Raw genomic sequence first — 20,000 nt, forward strand, 5'->3', positions numbered from 1 at the left:
CACCTTTACTACGCCCTCCGTCACTCTGCGCATCTCCTCTAACACCTCGGAGCTGATGGCCAGGAGTGTGGTGGTGTTAGTTGGATTGTTAGTAGTAATATAGTACAGCTGCCACTACTATTATTGTTATTGTTGCTATTGTTATTATTACTACTACTTCTGTTACCACTACTACCACCACCACACCATCATCACTCATCGTCATCATTATCATCATCAGTTATAACCAAACACTAATCGCTTTACCTTGATTTGCTTTTGGGAATGCCTCCCACGAAGAGTCTGTTGTTATCGACGCTACGCATCACGCCGAGGTAGCGTTTCGGCCGCACCTCGTAGTTGTTTAGTGAACGCAGGGCGGTCTGGGCCTCCTGGCGTGTGCAGTACTGGGGGAGAGAGTGAGAACAGGAAATAGGATAGCAGTGGGAGAGGGGGAGGGGGAAGAGAGAAGTAAGTGTGTGTGTGTGTGTGTGTGTGTGTGCTTAATGAATAGAGAGAGAGAGAGAGAGAGAGAGAATAGGACAAGGAGAGACACTATGCTATAGCACTAATTAATTCCATATCAGTATTACCGGTATTTCACGTATAGAGAGAGAGGGAAGGGGGGACAGACTTGCTGCCACTGACCTGCACAAAGCCATATCCCCTGTTGGCTCCGGCGGCATCCAGCATGAGCCTCACCTCGTACACCCTGCCGGCCCTCTCCATCACCGGCACCAACTCATCCTCAAACAGGTCCCTCGGGATCTTGCCCACAAACACCTCACACCCCTTTGGAGGCGGCGGACCATTCCACTCAGGAGGCGGACCATACCTTCTCTGACCGTTTTCCTGTTGGGTGGAGGGGTAGGTTGAGAGAGGGGGTTTGTGTGTGTGTGTGTGTGTGTGTGTGTTTTGACGGCATGTCGGTGAGTTTTGTGATCAGCAGCGTCTGTTTTACTGAAATGTACTTCAGACTGGGCCCGACCAAAGCGGGGGCTCGATCTCGCTCTTCTTTAAACAAGAGACGACATCGGTGACCACTGGACCACCACTGCCCCCTAAATGCATGGAGAGCAGTGGAAGACGTGTGGTACAAGTAAAGAAGATTATTAAGTTACTGTACAAGCGGGTATTTGATTCCGTCTAACAGGTTTCTGCATAATAAGCCGCTTAGGAGAGAGAGAGAGAGGGACCTAGAAGGTGTGGAATGCACTAAAATGATAAAAATGCACACTAAATCGCTCAGGAAAGGGTGCTGGGGGCGTGGAAGGTAGTAAAATGATTAAGATGCACAATAAATCGCTCAGGAAAAGGTATTGGGAGGCGTGGAAGGTGTGGAATGCAGTAAAATGATAAAATGCAGGATAAATCGCTCAGGAAAGGGTGCTATCGTGGGTGTTACCTGCACAAGCGGGTATTTCGTCCTCTCCAGCAGCTGTTTCAAACTCTGCGACATTTCCTGAATCTGCGACACACAAGATTGGTCTGTGGTGGTGGTGTGGTCTGTGGGCGTGTCTGTGCCCCCTTCTCGGCCGCTCGTCATGGTGTCTGTGCCGCGTCTGTAGCGCCAATAACACGGCAACTGCTCTGCCAGGACCCACAGAGCCTTATCTTATCGCGGCTGATTATACAGGCTGGGCGTTTGCGCTACACCTCCATTGCCACCCCTCTCTGGCTAGATCTCTCTCTCTCTCTCTCTCTCTCTCTCTCTCTCTCTCTCTCTCTCTCAGATAGTAGTATAGTATCGTAGCAGTAGTAGTAGTAACAGCAGTAATAATTGTAATAATAGTAGTAGTAGTAGTTGCAGCCCCAGGGGAATCTGAACCCAGTGGAGTGCAGGCTGAAGTTACCCTCTCAGTCAGTCCACCATCCTCTTTTGGGGGGATAGAGAGGGAGTTGAGGGGCGTTTGCATAACCAGGCAGCTCCACCGTCCAGGTATATCAGTGCCACGACGCGAAGGAGGACGAAATATAGAAGGTAAAAAAACCATATTTATTTCTGTAATGTCTTTTTATTTGATAGTACAAAAAATACATAACTCAGTGTTTTTTTAATATGATAGTCACGTGGAATTCATTTTTAACATATCTACTCCTTTCATACTCACTTGGCCCATTTCCCGCTTATTTCGTCACTCAGGTGCATAAAAAGACAGTATTATGGCTCTACATCCTTTCCATAGCACTTCTTCGTGACTAGCATCATATTTTATGCCAGGCTGGGGTAAACTGAGTGCAGTTTTTACATGGAAAGCTATTTACTCATTTCCTATTCCCACTGCCACACCCACGCCCACACCAGCAGACAGTCAATGTTATCAGTGTCTATCCTGCATCATTTATTCAGTTCCTATCCCCACTGCCACACCCACACCAGCAGACAGTCAGCGTTCTCAGTGTCTATCCTGCATCATTTCTATATTTCCCACTGCCGCACTGACGCCCACACCAGCAGACTGAGCCGTACCCTGAACACACAAGGTATTTGGATGAGTGTTTAGTGGAGAGATATTTTCTAAACATTTTTTATGCCATAAAAATTAATGTTTAAATATTATGTCAGATTCTCTCTCTCTCTCTCTCTCTCTCTCTCTCTCTCTCTCTCTCTCTCTCTCTCTCTCTCTCTCTCAGCTGGCAAAGATCAGTTATTTTATACCTATACATTATGCATAGTTATTATTATTATTATCATTATTATTATTATCATTATTATTATTATTATTATTATTATTATGACACTGAGTTGCATATTTCTTCGTTCAAATCCATATGACAGTACTCCTTTCACTCTAACATGGCCCAGATTTTCGTCCTGTTGCAGCTTATTTCACGTAGCTCAGTGGCAGAAAAAGACAGTACTACGGCTCTACATCCTCCCCATAGCACTTCTTCGTGACTAGCACCGTATATTACTGAGATGGCAATTTTAGGCCAGGTTAGAGCAAAATCTGTCTATCTATTGCCAGACGCCTTAATCCCGTAAGGGGTGGCCATAAACAAATCGCCTCCATGTCGCCCTGTCCCTCGCCATTTCACTGCCCTGCTCCCAGCTCACACTCCCCTCTCTCATATACCTCTCCACCCCATCCCTCCATCTCATCCTTGGCCTCCCCCTCCCTCTCCCCCCCCTCCACCTCACTCACATACTCTCCTCGTCAATATCTCACTATTCTGCATGACGTCATTGTCTTAATTAGGTGTAAGATGCAGAATCAGTCGCTAAAGAAGAGGTGTTAGGGAGCTTTTTTTTTTTTTTTTTTTTTTAATCAGGATAGACTTGATATTTACTGGATCGCTAACACCTTTTCCTAAGCGATTTATTTTGCTTATTATACCGTACCGTCCTCTTCTGGCACATAAATCCTTCGAACATCGCCATATTCTTCATAAATAACGTACAAAGGGATGTCAACCGGACGTATCCAAAAATAAATTGCTTAGGAAGAGGTGCTAGGGGGTTTGATAGAGGCCAGATCCCTAACACGTTTTCCTGGACGATTTATTTTGCTTATTACACCTTACCGTCCTCTTCTGTGTCACATAAATCCTTCCAGCATCGCCATACACTGCATAAATAAACGACAAGAGCATACCAGCCACCCATATCCGAAATAAATCCCTTAGGAAGAGGTGCTAGGAATTAGATATAGGCTAGATCCCTAACACGTTTTCCTAAGCGATTTATTTTGCTTATTACACCTTACTGTCCTAGTTTGTCAAGTAAGTCCTTCCAACATCGCCATACTCAGCATCCATAACATATACAGTACATAAAACAAATCGCTAAGGGTGAGGTGCTAGGGAATGTTAAAATTACTCTAGCCAAACTGGTAATTTGTTACTAATAGCCATTAATATCACTAAATTGAGCTGCCTGAATACTGTACTCTGTTCACTCTAACTTGGCCCAGAATTTCGTCCTTTTGCAGCTGATTTTGCGAAGGTTGGGAGGAAGAAAAGACTTACTGTTCTGCCTACTTTTCATAGCACTTCTTCGTGACTAGCATCATAATTTAGTGTCAGTCTTCGGTTCTGAGTCTTTGCCATGGCACTCCTTCGTGACTAGCATCATATTTACAGTTCTGTGCCCTTTCCATAGCACTTCTTCGTGACTAGCATCATAATTTAAGTGTCTGTTCGATTCTATCCTTTCCATAACACTTTTTCATGTTTAGCATCATATTGGCGGGTCTGTGTCCTTTCCATAGCACTTCTTCGTGACTAGCATCATATTTGTTAATTTTAGGCCAAGTTAGAGTGAAAGGAGTATATATATCTTGCTATGTACATTATTTAACACGAATTATAACAACAGAGAAAGTTATAAAATATGTATATATATCTATGTACATTTGAATAAGAGAATGTCACTTTTAAAAATACTAGCACTAGGAGTAACCGCTATTTGTAAACACTTAGCGATAACGAGAGTATGATTCATCGCTACTTTTGAAAATATTAGCAGGGATTCATCGCTACTTTTGAAAATATTAGCAGTGATTCATCGCTACTTTTGAAAATATTAGCAGGGATTCATCGCTACTTTTGAAAATATTAGCAGTGATTCATCGCTACTTTTGAAAATATTAGCAGTGATTCATCGCTACTTTTGAAAATATTAGCAGGGATTCATCGCTACTTTTGAAAATATTAGCAGTGATTCATCGCTACTTTTGAAAATATTAGCAGGGATTCATCGCTACTTTTGAAAATATTAGCAGTGATTCATCGCTACTTTTAAGCACTTAGCGGTAACGGGGCTATAGTTACTTGCTACTGTTAAAAATATTACCACGGATTACTCGTTACTTTGAAGCACTAGCGAGAAAGGTCGACATATGGAAATAGACTTTAAGATCAATTTGCCTTCGTTGCTAAGGATCTTCTGGTATTATTATTATTATTATTATTATTTTAGGATGTGCAGCGTGTACCGTGAGATTTATTTTTTCCTTCCTTCCTTGCCTCCTTCCTCCTCCTCCTCCTCCTCCTCTTCTCGCAACTCCAATATTGAATTAAAAGTGCTAGAATTACTTGGGTCCTAATCTCATCAATGTGTGTGTGTGTGTGTGTGTGTGTAATTTAGTCCATATTCACACCCCAGTCTTTCCGTGTATCATATTTACATCTCAGAAATGCATCTTACCATCTCCTTGTCCTTTTTAACATTTAGGTCATTTTTTTAAGATATCAGGACTTGTATTCTCGTCGGGTAAGGAGGCTCCCTAACACCTCTTCCATAGCGATTTATTTTTTGGATATGGCTGACGAATATCCTTTTGTATGATATTTATGCAGAGTAGGGCGACGTTGGATGAATAACATAACACAGAGAAGATTGTTCGGTTTAATAAGCAGAATAAATCGCCTAGGAAAAGGTGTTAGGGAGCTTCCTCAACTGACGAAAATACAGCCCCACTAAAAGGTGTTCAGTACGTGTTTGGAACTGGTTTAGACTTTGATATCTGTCTCTAAAACCCTACATCTATAAATATTGAGAAAGTAGAGTGATATTATGCTCCTAGTTATTTGTACCTATACTCTTTTCACCCTAACTTGGCCCAGATTTTCGCCCTTTTGCAACTTATGTAGTTCAGTGGCAGACAATACAACCGCTCTCCATCCTTTCCATAGCACTTCATCGTGACTAGCATTATAGTGTTAATCTATACAGCTCAATATTCAAGATGGAGAGATGACAATTTTTCAGAAAGGGGCAATGCTACGGCTCTGCATCCTTTCCAAAGCACTTCATCGTGACTAGCATCATACTCAAGTTTTTACTCGTATTGTTACAGCACAGTATTCAAGATGGAGAGATGGCAATTTTAAGCCAAGTTAGAGTGAAATAAGTATAGGAATTACACTTATATCTCAGTGAAGTTATACAGGATGGGGTGTACGCTAACAAACACATATACAAGGCACTTTCAATTAACAGGTGAACCCTCAAACATCCAGTCATGTTGTTTACGTCTGTTCCTGCCAAAAATCTGAATTGTAACCCTAACTCTAAACTATTTCAAAGAAGCCTGACTAAGAGTATATAATGACAGTCTTCATGCAAAGATTTGAACTTCTATCTAAACTAAATATCTTAAATAACTTTAACGTTTTTCAGACCTATCTAAGTAAAAATGGAAATATAAATTGAAACAGTCAACAGTATAATCATAGAACAACTTCCTTAACCATACCACGATTGACAATTCATATTTTTGGCGGGAATTTTGAACCTCTTTTGATACCAGTCGCTGTTTGAGGGTTGAACAACTACTACAAGTTATTTTAGGCAGTACTATTATTACACTTATAATTCCTGTGCGAAATTACTTTGATATTACAGAGATTATTTGATTAGGGTACGATTATATTAAAAGTGATTATTCTATCCTCATCAGTATTATGCTTGTCTCACTATTCGTTGCCTTACGCACTAACGCATTCAAATCAGGGTGACCCATGGCGATTTTGAGTGACTTGTAAATCATGGTAATCGTTTTTTTTTCTCATGATCTTTCTCGATTTCTTTTTCATTCCAGAACAGACGATTTTATTCTCGTCAACGCTGGAATTTATTTTTGAGAAGTACTTGATTTTATTTATGCTGAGATATAAATATTATTCTTATTTCCAAAAAGAGACGATTTTTTTTCTTGCCAATTTGAAAAGTATTCCATCAGACACCACAGGATCTTGCTAATTCGTTGTGATTTGTTTATTTTTATTTTTTTGCGTACACCGGGTTGATTTCTTCCATGCGCCAGATACACTCAGATTTATTCCCTTGCCTTCACCAAACGATTTGATTCGCCTTAGATCCATCCTTCCGTTAGCACCAGCCATGCCCTAGGAGGTAGAGGCTTGGATCAGAAATAAATAGGTACTGAGACGGGCATCAGTATCTCAGCTAATATCAGTCACCAGGAGAGATTTGGTCTGGCGGTGGATGGGCACAGGCGGGGTGGGTGGAAGGGCGGGCTGGGTGGGCGTGGTGAGGGGGCGGGCCATACAGGACGACACTTCACTGCTTCCTGAGGAGCTTGTGGACCAGGTGGACGCCGCCGAGAGAGCCCGTTTCCGAGGTTTTCTAAATTCGCAGTCCTCCTCTTCTAACTGTTGACAGAGAGAGAGAGAGATTAGTTTGTATGTCTATATATGTTTCTGTCTGCCTTCTTATGTTTCTGTCTGTTTGCTTAAGTTTGTTTCTGTCTTTGTGTCTGTCTGTCTGCCTGCTTATGTCTGTTTGTGTCTCTTCATGTTTGTCTTCGTGTCTGTTTTATTGTATTTATTTTTTTTTGTATTTTGCTGTCTCTCTGTCTTTCAAAATCTGTGACTAAGTTGATGCTGTGAAAGTACCTGTTTTCTTCCTTCCTCTCTTTTTCTTTTTTCCTTTTATTTTTAGAAGTTGTAGTCTTTTTTTTATCTCCCTTCCTCTCCCGTCTTCCTCCCTCCTTCTTCCTTCCTTTCCCTTCCCTCTTTCCCTCCCTCATACCTCCGTACCATCTGCCCTTCCTCTTTTCCTCTTCCCTCCGTCCCTCTCTTCTACTTTCGCTCCACCTTCTTCCCTCCTTCTTTCTCTCCAGTTTCCCTCCTACCCTCCTTCTTTCTCTCCATTTTCCCTCCTTCCCTCCTACTATATCTCCACATTCCCTCCTTCTCTCCACCTTCCCTCCATCCCTCCCCTCTCACCTCAGTCTGTATGGCCACACCCACAGGCCTTCCCTCTGTCAGACTCTTCCTTCTCCGTATCTCACTCAGCAGTTCAGTAAATTCTTCCTTCAGCTGCTGCACTCTTATGCCCAACTCCTGCTGTCTTCTGCTGGGGGACCTTCGCATGCCACACCCCTGGGTACCACTACCCCTGCTGCCGCTGCTCAGGGTGCTGCTGCTGCTTCTGCTTCTGCTCAGTAAGCCAGTTTCACACGAGTCTTCATTCTCGACACCCTCTGGCTCCTGGAAAGAGACCCGACCCTTCCTCAGCACCGAATATTATTATCTCTCTCTCTCTCTCTCTCTCTCTCTGTTTGTATGAGTGTGTGTATAAGACAAACAGACCAGCTCAACCCTACCTGTTGTTGGTAATAACGGTGTTGTTGGCTAATAACCTCGCACTGTTGGGTCACCATCTGAAGCTCCGTCTGAACCCGACGAAGTTTTTCCTGCAACTGAGATTAGAAAAATGAGAGAAACGAGTCACCATCATCATCATCATCAACCTCCTACTCCTCATCACCATCATCATCATTATCATCGACCTCCTCCTCCTCCTCCTCCTCATCATCATCATCATCATCATCATCATCATCATCATCATCATTCACAAACAATCAAATCAAAGCAGCACCAGGGACACAGGGTGGATTGGCTCCCCGTGCCGTGTCCTGGCAACATATGTATAAAATTGAACCTGTGCAATTTTGTACATATGGCAGAAATCCACCAGTAGTAGCAGTAGTAGTAGTAGTAGTGGTAGGCTAGTAACAGTAGTAGTAGCAGCAGCAGTAGTGGTAGGCTAGTAATTGTAGTAGTAGTAGTAGTAGCAGCAGCAGTACTGGTAGGCTAGTAATTGTAGTAGTAGTAGTAGTAGCAGCAGTAGTGGTAGGCAAGTAATTGTAGTAGTAGTAATGGTGATGATGATGGTGATGATACTACTACTACTGCTACTACTACTGCTGCTGCTACTACTGCTACTACTACTACTACTACTGCTGCTACTAAGAATAATTATAACTTAACCATGCCATAAATTTAACCTAGTCTTCTGTCATATATGAAGCTTAATTTAATCTATTTTAATTCATTCAATGATATGGGACACATTTTGAGATATTTAAAAAGTTGAGAGAGAGAGAGAGAGAGAGAGAGAGAGAGAGTCATAATGTAGTCACTTCATTAAGCCTACTTTTTCTAACTTCATCTAAATTCAGGTCTTTCTTCGAATTCTTTTTACCCTACCCTAACTTGCTGGGATGTGTGTCAGGATCATGTATCCTTGGTTACTAGTCAAATTTTCCCTTCGGTCTCCTTAGCTACTGGTCAGATTTAGGCTCTGGGTATGCGGCGCACACACACACACACACACACACACACACACACACACACACACACACACACACACACACACACACACACACACACACAACAGGCGAAACTTTGAGGGTGACTTTCACAGGCCTGTAAATCTTAAAGAATGAATAGCCAATATCAGCCTAGGTTAGGTCACTGTAGGCAGGGTTTGGTTGGACTGGGTCATTATTGGTTGGGTTGGGTTCAGTTGGATTAGGTATAGACAGATTAGGTTAGACTGGGTTAGAATAGGTTTGTTTAGATATGTTTTCTTTGGTTTGTACTAGGGTAGGTTAGGCTGGGTTAGGTTGGATTCATTAAGGTCATTTTAGGTTTGGCTGGGTGGGGGAAGGCTAGATATGGTCAGGTTAAGTGAGACTGGGTGAGATTAGGTCGCTGCAGATAGGGTTAGGCTGCGATTGATTAGGGTTGGTGGTCAGGTTGGGTTGGAATAATTTAGGTTAGGTATGGGGAGGTTAGGTGAGATTATGTGAGGTTATATAAAGTTAGACTGAGCTAGGTGACACACACACACACACACACACACACACACACACACACACACACACACACACACACACACACACACACACACACACACACACACACACACACACACACACACACACACACACACACACAGGGGTACATAAAATTATTGCCAGCAGTAACAAGAATGTATAACTAAAAAGAAAAGCGTGATCGTGGATTGAAAAAAGTTAATATGGAGTGTGTAGCATCCCATCACCACCAGGGGACTATCAGGCAGAGCAAAAGCGTGTGGCATCAACAAAAAATAAAACAGTTTGCCATTAAAAAAGAAAACAGGAAAAAATGCAAATGATATCCTCGTCCTGCAGGGCTTCAGATCTCATTCCATTGCCCGGGAAAATTTTAGGCCGAAAAAAATTATATTGAATTTTTAACAGAACTCAAAAAGTGTTGCTAAAGATCTGTTCAGTTTTTTTTTTTATACGATTGAAGTTTTCCAAGTGTTTTCGTTTTGTTTGAAATTTAGAGTGGATTTAATTTCAGTCTAATGGCCTTTTTGCTTCGACTGTGTGTGTGTGTGTGTGTGTGTAATTGAGGAACACATTGATGTAGTGGCACTGATATTGCCAGACGGATCCACTGCCTCTATTCCAACCCCTGGGGAGGGGGGTAAAGAATACTTCCCCAGTATCCCTGCTTGTCGTAAGAGGCGACTAAAAGGGGCCTTCTTGTCTCCAGGCTTTCTCTCCTTACTGTCCTCTTCTGTCCCACCTCTCTTCCTCCTCTGCCCTTCCTCTCTTCCTCCTCTGCCCTACCTCTCTTCCTCTTCTGCCCTACCTCTCTTCCTCTTCTGTCCTACCTCTCTTCCTCTTCTGCCCTACCGCTCTTCCTCTTCTGCCCTACCTCTCTTCCTCGTCTGTCCTACCTCTCTTCCTCTTCTGCCCTACCGCTCTTCCTCTTCTGCCCTACCTCTCTTCCTCGTCTGTCCTACCTCTCTTCCTCTTCTGCCCTACCGCTCTTCCTCGTCTGTCCTACCTCTCTTCCTCTTCTGCCCTACCTCTTAACTCTTCTGTCCTTCCTCTCTTCTCTCCTATCTCTCTTCTTGATATTTCCGTGTTTCTTCCAGCCTTTATTTTCCCTCAACTCCTACAATGCCACATACCCATATTATGACTCAATGTTGTTGCATCATTATTCCTTCCTTCTACTACTACTACTACTACTACTACTACTGTCCTGTGTGATGCTTTGAGTCAGTTCAGTATTATGGTATATAATTTTACGTTAATAATTCTCAAGTGGTTAGACTAATAGACCAGGGATGATGGGTCGCGAGTTCAATCCTTATTATTATTATTATTATTATTATTATTATTATTTTCGGTCTAAAATTCCCTCATACTCTGCCTCCATACATTATAGCTGAAGGTATTTAGTTTGATATCTTTTACCTGTAGATTGTGTTAATGGCTTTGCTTACCTGTTTTAATTATTCTGTTGACCTGGACCCCAAGCTTCCTGAGTATTTGACTTTTGGGGAAATATTAGGGTAGTTGTAATATCCTGATACTGACACTACTACCACTGCTACTACTACTGTTGTTGCTGCAGCTACTACTACTACTACTACTGATATTAGTGATGATGATAGTATTGATAGTAGTGGCAGTAATAGAGTAGTAGCAGAGTAGTAGGAATAGAAGTAGTAGCAATAGTAGTAGTAGTAACAGTAGGTCTACTTATACTTGTAGTAGTGGAAGTAATAATGAACTACAAAACAGCCTTTATATCACATACATATTAACCAGTAAAAAAAAGATTGTTTGAACTAAGCTATTATTTTCCCATTTAATATTTAATGCAAAGAAAACGGAGGTGAAATTGAAGGGAGGCTGAAGAGGAGGAGGGAAGGATGAAGTGGAGGGATGTCTGAAGGAGGGAGGCTTGGGTTGGTGGTCTCTCTCTCTCTCTCTATGTATCAAGCTGTCTTTATCTGTCAGGCTGTCTTGTCGGGTGCCAGATTTCAGAGTTGAGAGAGAGAGAGTAAGGAAAATGTTCAGGTTAAATACAAGAACAGTGGTAGTGTAGTGAGTTATAGCAGTAGTAGTAGTAGCAGCATAGTAAAAGTAGTACAGGTATTTATGGTAGTAGTTGTGGCATCATCAGAATAGTAAAGTATTATGTATTAGTAGTAGTAGCAGCAGAATAGTAAAGTGTTAAGTAGCAGTAGTAGCATGAGAATAGTAGTGTTAAGCAGTAGTAGAAGTAGCAGCAGTAGAATAGTAGTGTTAAATAGCAGTAGTAGCCTTATAATAGTAAAGTGTTAAGTAGTATATATCCAGTACTCACATCATCCAGGGTCTGCCCATGACCCAACTCGCCCAGGGGATACACCATTCCTCGACGCTGCTCGCCTGGGATACGCCTGTTTGCCAGCAGCTCTGACATCTGTACACACTGCAACAAAGGTATACCTATTTGTCTATCTATCTGCGTGTGTATCTATATATCTATCTATCTTTATCTATATTTATCTGTATGTCTTTCTCTATATATCTAGCTTAGGTTAGTTTAGATTATATATAGCTGGGTGAAGTTAGCGATTATAATTCCACTGCTATATATCACATATTTTTAAATCTGATGCAGAACTGTAAAATTAACCTTATTTTAAATGTACGTGTTTTTGGTACATTTTTTGAGTGACAGAAATATATTAAGTTTTTTGAGTGACAGGTATATATAAGGTTTTTCGAGTGACAGGTATATATATATGGTTTTTCGAGTGACAGGTATATATCTGGTTTTTCGAGTGACAGGTATATATATGGTTTTTCGAGTGACAGGTATATATATGGTTTTTCGAGGGTGACACACATATATACATTTATCTAATATATTTTTCCTTTCATTAATTGCTTTTCAAAATCCTTCACGTGGAGCATTTACTTTATAATGATGATAGTTATGATGATGATGATAATGATGGTGGAGATAATGATGATGATCGTGGTGATGATGATGACACAGCTTAAAAACATAATTATAATATTAGTAATGAACACTGTAATTTTGCACTTGCCTCACCTGATTCTCAAATTCCTTTAATATAGAGTTGATGATGGTATGTGCAGCTGGCAGTGATTTCCGTGCAGCCACCGACACGTGCACTTGATCAGCGTACGTGAGCACTGTAACACTGACGGGCGTAGGGCACCGAGGCGGGGACACGTTGTACATGTGCTTCACTGTGTACCTGGGGAGTGTACATTACGTTACAGGTACTGGAGTTTGGTTTGTACATTGTTATAGCTAATTACTGTACACTACGATACACCACACCACAGCATACCACACCTCACCACACAGCAGCATACCACACCACGGTATACCACACCTCACCACAGCATACCATACCACACCACACCACACAGCACAACACCACACTACACTACACCACAATAATAATAATAATAATAATGATAGCTACTACTACTACTACTACTAGTGGACTCACCCGCCAAGCAGCAGTGAAGTCGAGGGGCCAGGCAGGGAGGAGTATTGCAGTGAGGTTCGTGTGTGCAGGCGACGGAGAAGGGTGCGAGCCCAGGAGGAAGGCAGCATTTTATAAGCCCACCACACCAGCCCGTATGACACCACCGCCTCCGCTGACGCCTGAGGTAATAATAGTGTACTCTCTCTCTCTCTCTCTCTCTCTCTCTCTCTCTCTCTCTCTCTCTCAATAATTTAACATTTGTATCCAGAAATATTGTGTTTTATCCAATATTTTTTTCGCTGACCATATATGACCTAACCCAACCCAACCTATCCTGACCTAACCCAACCCATCCCAACCTAACCCAACCCAACCCAACCCAACCTATCCTAACCTAACCCAGCCTAACCTACCCCAACCTAACGTGACCCCACCTGACCTTACCTTCATGTCATCCACTCTCGCCCTGACCTCCCACAGCCTGGGTATGGCGGCATCACAAGTTATGGGCAGGGGCAGGGGTACCAGTGCAGCCTTAGTGCCCAAGTGGGGGAATGTGAAGGGCGTGGACGAACTGCGGAGATCCACTGCCACGTTGACCTGTACCAGAGAGAGAGGTGAGGTGGTGAGAGAGGGAGAGGGGGGGTGAGGGTAAGAGGTTATATATGGCTAGTGTTAGAGAGAGAGAGAGAGAGAGAGAGAGAGGGTGTTATGTAAATTATGGTTAGTGTTAGAAAGAGAGACAGACAGACAGACAGACAGAGATCAGTACCTTTGTAGTTTCTTGGCTTATATATTAGTGAAAAATAATGTTACGATGATGATGATGATGATGATGATGGTTATGACTATGATGATAATAATGTTGTTGATGATAACGATTGTGATGATGATGGTGTGGTGATGATGATGATGATGATGATGATGGTAATGACTATGATGATAATTGTGATAATGATGATGATGATGATAACGATGGTGATGATGATGATGATGATGTAAATATTGTAGGTGGGATGTGGTTAATTTAAGAGAGATTTTAGACAGGCTTATTTCATTTTACGATACGTACATACCTACACATACATGCATGTACACATATATATACATACACGCATTCATGTACACGTGAGTCATTATTGTTTTTGTTATTATTATTATTATTATTATTATTATTATTATTATTGTTATTATTATTGTTGTTATTATTATTATTATATTTACTACTACATTATCGTTAGTCTCTCTCTCTCTCTCTCTCTCTCTAACTCCCATAACTAGGTCCCATATCTTTCCATTAACGTTAAGGCAGGATCACCGCCCTAGGGAAGGAAGGTCTGTGTGTCTAGGTAACTTTGGCTAACTTTCTCCTTCTCTCTATCTTTTCCTCCCCTGTTCTCTCCTCCTCCTCCTCCTCCTCCTCCTCCTCCTCCTCTTCCTCCTCCTCTCCTTTCCCTCTCATCTCTACCTCCTTCCAAACCTCCCTTCTTTTCTCCTTCCTCCTCTCTCTCTCTCTCTCTCTCTCTCTCTCTCTCTCTCTCTCTCTCTCTCTCTCTCTCTCTCTCACTTTAAAGACACACTTACCTAAACTCACCCTCACCTACACAAAGCCTCTCCTCCACCCCTTCTCTCTCTCTCTCTTAGATCAAAAGGAAAGAAGAATGGAAGGTTAAGTGGTGAGAGAGAGAGAGAGAGAGAGAGAGAGAGAGAGAGAGATTACTTAGGCTTATATTTTCTTTCAGTAATTTCTCGTCTATATTTCTTTTATCTGTTTTCAATTTTTTTCCTCTTTGCTATCTATCTGTCTGTCTGTTTCTATCTGTTTATCTCTCCATCTATCTATCAGTCTGTCTGTGGAATCTATCTGTTAATTTGTGTGTCTGTCTGTTTACCTATCCATCTTCCTACCTACATTCTCTCTCTTTCTCTCTCTCTCTCTCTCTCTCTCTCTCTCTCTCTCTCTCTCTCTCAGTATAGTCTCCCCTGTCGCATATAAACAACCTTTAAAGAAAACGATGAACAGAAAAACAAAGGCAGGGAAAATTAGAGAGAGAGAGAGAGAGAGAGTAGGAGGGAGGGAAGGAAAGGATGGAAGGAGGAAGGGAGGGATAGAGGATAGGTAGTTGAGAGAGAGAGAGAGAGAGAGAGAGAGAGAGTACTCTTAGAAGGCTCGTAAAAGCGTATCATGCTGTGTTTACGGCAGACTGTATGTATATATGCGTGTGTGTGTGTGTGTGTGTGTGGTTCGTCTTTGGTCAGCACACATACACAATAAGGTCTGTGTGGTTTGGGTATCCATGCCTATTAAAGCCTTCTCTCTCTCTCTCTCTCTCTCTCTCTCTCTCTCTCCCTCCCTCCCTCCCTTCCTTCCTTCCTTTGTTTACGTCTGACGGGTGAGTGCATTCGAGTCAACCAAAGTCGAAAAGAAACAAATAATCCCTCCAATTTTTTCGTTCTAAAATATGTTAAATCTCCTTAAACCCATAGCAGAGATAGATAGATAGATAGATAGATAGATCGACAGATAGATAGACATAGGTAGTTACATTACGGCATTACTTAACATTGTTGTGACCATTTTACTGCTGCTGCTACTGCTGCTACTACGACTACTGCTACTACTGTACTACGACTACTACTACTACTGCTACGACTACTAGTACTACTACTACTACTACTACTACGACTGTTAGTAGTAGTAGTAGTAGCAGTAGTAGTAGTAGTACTAGTATGGAACTTAGGACTGTAGTGGTTATCCTGTGCACATATTGGAGGTAGTGAACTATGGGGAGTAGAATCCTTAGAGTTTATCATAATTATTTTCACTAATTATCACCATCTGTGTAACTCCTCCTCCTTCTTGTTCAATATTATTATTATTATTATTATTATTATTATTATTATTATTGGTCGATGTTAGTATTGTATTTCTTCCTGCTCTTGTCATTATTATTATTATTATATAGTATTAGTATAGCCATTTCAGTTATTATTATTGATATTATTATTATTATTATTATTGATATTATTATTATTATTATTATTGTTCTTGATGTTACTACGCTCCTCCTCCTGCAGCCACCACTCCCTTCTAATACCTTAATAATATCAACATATATTTCCATATAAATAGTTTCTTAAGCTTTTACTTAGAGGGAAAAGATGGAGCTTTTATACTCTCTCTCTCTCTCTCTATCTATCTATCTATCTATCTATCTATCTGTCTGTCTATATCTATCCATCTATGTGCACGTATATGTGGTATGTATTTATGTCTGTTTATATATTTTATGTGTAGTATATATTTATGAATATTTCATGAAAGAGAGAGAGAGAGAGAGAGAGGGAGAGAGAGAGAGAGAGTATCGATTGATTGATTTAGTTTTTTATAGCTGTTCTGTGGAGAAGGGGTGGGAAGGTGGTGGAATGGCATGAGAGAGAGAGAGAGAGAGAGTAATTTCTCCGCTTTTACTCAGGTTGGTTGAAGTGGCAGGAGTGTTTCATGTAATCAGTCTCTCTCTCTCTCTCTCTCTCTCTCTCTCTCTCTCTCTCTCTCTCTCTCTCTCTCTCACCACACTGCCCTTCTCTTTTCTCTCCATTTCTGTTTCCTACTTCTCTCCCTCTCCCTCCTGCCTCTTGCTCCACTCATTTTTTCTTCCTCCCTCCAACATTCTCCCTCCACTCCTTCTCCTCTCTCTCCCCCTCTCTGCTTCTGTATTCCTTCCTGTTTTTTCCTCCTTTCTAATCACCACCCCCTCCTCCTTCTCCTCCTCCTCCTCTTCACAGAACCTAAAGTAACTGAATCAATTAAACGATACAACACTGTCCCTCTTACCCTCCCTTCCTCTCTCCTCAACTCCTCCTATCTTCTCTCCTCTCCTCTTCTCTCTCCTCTCCTCTTCTCTCCTCTCTTCTCATCTCTTCTGTTCTCTTCCCTTCCCTTTCCCTCTCCTCTTCTCTTCACTCACCTTTCTTCTCTCCTCTCCTCTCCTCTCCTCTTCTCTATTCTCTTGTCTTCTATTCTCTTCCCTTCCTCCCTTCCCTTCCCTTCTTCTCTTCTCCTCTCTCCTCTTCAGTCCTCCTCTCCCATCCACTCCAGCCTTACCTAACCTAACCTAACCCAGCCTAACTTCACAAATCCTAATCATATCTAATACACCCACTCTAACCTAATCCCATTAACCCTATAAATCCTAACCTAAGTTATTCTAGTCTCTTCTAACTTAATCTACCCTACCCTAACCTAGACTTACCTAACTTTACCCACCCTAATCCAGACAAACCTAACCTTACTCAGCTTAACCTAACCTTACCTTACCTAACCTAACCTTGCCTTGCCTTACCTTACCTTACCTTACCTTACCTTACCCTACCTTACCTTACCTAACCTAACCTTGCCTTACCTTACCTTACCTTACCTTACCTTACCTTACCTTACCTTACCTTACCTTACCCTACCTTACCTTACCCTACCCTACCTTACCTTACCTTACCTTACCCACCCTAACTTAACCTAACCTAACCTAACCTAACCTAACCTTGCCTTACCCTACCTTACCCTACCTTACCCTGCCTTACCCTACCTTACCTTACCTTACCTTACTTTACCTTACCTTACCCACCCTAGCCTTACCTTACCTTACCCACCCTAACTAAGCTAACCTAGACTAACGTAACTAACCTAACCTTACTTTCCCTAACCCAACCTAACCAAGCCTGATCTACCTTCACCTTCTATGGCCTGGTTACCTTAGTAGGAGTAGGAGGAAGAGGAGAGGGAGGGGGAGGCAGGCCATCATCATTATAAATCTTTTGAGGTGACCATATTCTCTCTCTCTCTCTCTCTCTCTCTCTCTCTCTCTCTCTCTCTCTCTCTCTCTCTCTCTCTCTCTCTCTCACACACACACACACACACACACACACACACACACACACACACACACACACACACACACACACACACACACAGAAGCAATATAGGTCTTGCAAAATGGAGAGGGGAAGGAGGGAGGGAAGGAGGGGAGAAAAAAGAGGCAGGAAGGAGGGGGAGAGAGAAGGGAGGAAAAAGGGGGGGAGGAGGAAGGTGATTAGAGAGGGGGGGAGGGGGGAGTGAAGGAAAGAGTGGATGAGGGGGAGAAGGAAGGAAGGAGAGAGAGAGAGAGAGAGAGAGAGAAGGAGGAGGGGAGGGAGAGAAAGAAAGAAGGAAAGGAAGAGGGAGTGAGAGAGAAAAATAGAGTGAGTGAGAGGGGGAGGAGGGTTAATACCATAACAACTTAATGCGTAACGATTAGAGAGAGAGAGAGAGCGGGGACTGAGATAGAGAATAGCACACACACACACACACACACACACACACACACACACACACACACACACACAGTCCCTCTGTTTTTCTGTTTACAGTGTCCACCTATCTATCTATCTATCCCTCAGTCTGTCTGTCTGTCTCTCCATCTATTTATACATGTTCACCTATTTTTACCTAGTGTAAAAATAAAGGCATAAGGTCTCTCTCCCTCCCTCTCTCTCTCTCCCTCTCTCTCTCTCCCTCTCTCTCTCTCTCTAATCAATAAACAGACAGAGGTGGGCGTGGTGTGCATGACAGAAGAAGAGATTTAACCCCTTCAGTACGTTGACCTTATATTGGTTTCCATTTTTGTCTATGGTGGTTTGAGAGAGAGAGAGAGAGAGAGAGAGAGAGAGAGAGAGAGAGAGAGAGAGAGAGAGAGAGATACCCCACACATATGTTATAATGTATTCTCGCTTAAACCAACCCTTCCAAACCCCTTCTATAGCCTATCCTTTCACTCTACACTCTTTACTCTTTGTGGGGTATGTGGCCGGGGCGTCTCCTTGGTTACTAGTCAAATTTACCCTTCAGTCTCCTTGGTTACTAGTCAGATTTACCCTTCAGTCTCCTTGGTTACTTGTCAGATTTACCCTTCAGTCTCCTTGGTTACTAGTCAAATTTACCCTTCAGTCTCCTTGGTTACTAGTCAAATTTACCCTTCAGTCTCCTTGGTTACTAGTCAAAGTTACCCATCAGTCTCCTTGGTTACTAGTCAAAGTTACCCTTCAGTCTCCTTGGTTACTAGTCAAAGTTACCCTTCAGTCTCCTTGGTTACTAGTCAAAGTTACCCTTCAGTCTCCTTGGTTACTAGTCAAAGTTACCCTTCAGTCTCCTTGGTTACTAGTCCAATTTACCCTTCAGTCTCCTTGGTTACTAGTCAAATTTACCCTTCAGTCTCTTACTCTTTCATACTCTCACGTGACCATACTTACATATACACATACATTCTGGTATCATACATGCATACATACATTGGCAAATAGAGAGAGAGAGGGGGGGGAGGGGTAGAGAGTAGAGAAGGTCAGAAAGAAGAAGGAGGGAAATAGAGGACAGGTAGGAAGAGAGGGAAGAAAGGGAGGAGGAGGAGGAAGAGAGGAGGAGGAAGAAGAAGAGAGAAGAGGAGGAAGAAGAAAAAGAGGAGAAGAAGGGAGGAGGAGGAAGAAGAAGAGAGAAAAGGAGGAGGAAGAAAAAGAGGAGAGGAAGAGAGGAGGAGGAGGAGGAAGAAGAAGAGAGAAGAGGAGGAGGAGGAGGAAGAAGAAGAGAGAAGAGGAGGAGGAGGAAGAGAGGAGAGAGTAGTGGTTTAAAAATGGTGTGGAGGGAGGAAGAATGAAAAAATAATAATAATAATAATGCTAACCAACACATTATTAAAGTAGGTCATGGAAGGTAGGCAGATAAGGACGGTCCACATTAGCGCTAATTGGGTGGTTAGCCTATGGGGCCCTGAGAGAGAGAGAGAGAGAGAGAGAGGTGAAGAATGTGCACCAGACTTATAAATACATAACGTGCAAACATACATACATATACACATACATAGAGAGAGAGTGTGTGTGTGTGTGTGTGTGTGTGTGTGTGTGTGTGTGTGTGTGTGTGTGTGTGTAACTAGGTTGA

General features: G+C 42.2%; 2 protein-coding genes across 2 annotated transcripts in view; both read right to left on the reverse strand.

Moving 5' to 3' along the window:
• The window catches only part of LOC145411175 (putative RNA-binding protein 46), a 9,540-nt gene extending 8,015 nt beyond the window's left edge, over window positions 1–1,525 (reverse strand). Inside the window, exons 1-4 of the mRNA XM_080281232.1 lie at window positions 1,385–1,525; window positions 628–831; window positions 247–386; window positions 1–52 (exon numbers count right to left, since the gene is read on the reverse strand). The exon at window positions 1–52 is cut by the window's left edge and continues 192 nt beyond it. Coding sequence (XP_080137358.1) covers window positions 1–52; window positions 247–386; window positions 628–831; window positions 1,385–1,525 — 537 coding nt within the window. The remainder of the gene's footprint in view (window positions 53–246; window positions 387–627; window positions 832–1,384) is intronic.
• Window positions 1,526–6,888: 5,363 nt separating this feature from the next.
• The window catches only part of LOC145411183 (uncharacterized), a 19,736-nt gene continuing 6,624 nt past the window's right edge, over window positions 6,889–20,000 (reverse strand). Inside the window, exons 2-8 of the mRNA XM_080281240.1 lie at window positions 13,484–13,639; window positions 13,061–13,218; window positions 12,631–12,799; window positions 11,893–12,000; window positions 8,055–8,150; window positions 7,675–7,938; window positions 6,889–7,098 (exon numbers count right to left, since the gene is read on the reverse strand). Coding sequence (XP_080137366.1) covers window positions 6,889–7,098; window positions 7,675–7,938; window positions 8,055–8,150; window positions 11,893–12,000; window positions 12,631–12,799; window positions 13,061–13,218; window positions 13,484–13,639 — 1,161 coding nt within the window. The remainder of the gene's footprint in view (window positions 7,099–7,674; window positions 7,939–8,054; window positions 8,151–11,892; window positions 12,001–12,630; window positions 12,800–13,060; window positions 13,219–13,483; window positions 13,640–20,000) is intronic.

This window comes from Coenobita brevimanus, chromosome 11 (assembly GCF_032717465.1).
Source record: "Coenobita brevimanus isolate Jiangsu-jjx chromosome 11, ASM3271746v2, whole genome shotgun sequence".
NCBI lineage: Eukaryota > Metazoa > Arthropoda > Malacostraca > Decapoda > Coenobitidae > Coenobita > Coenobita brevimanus.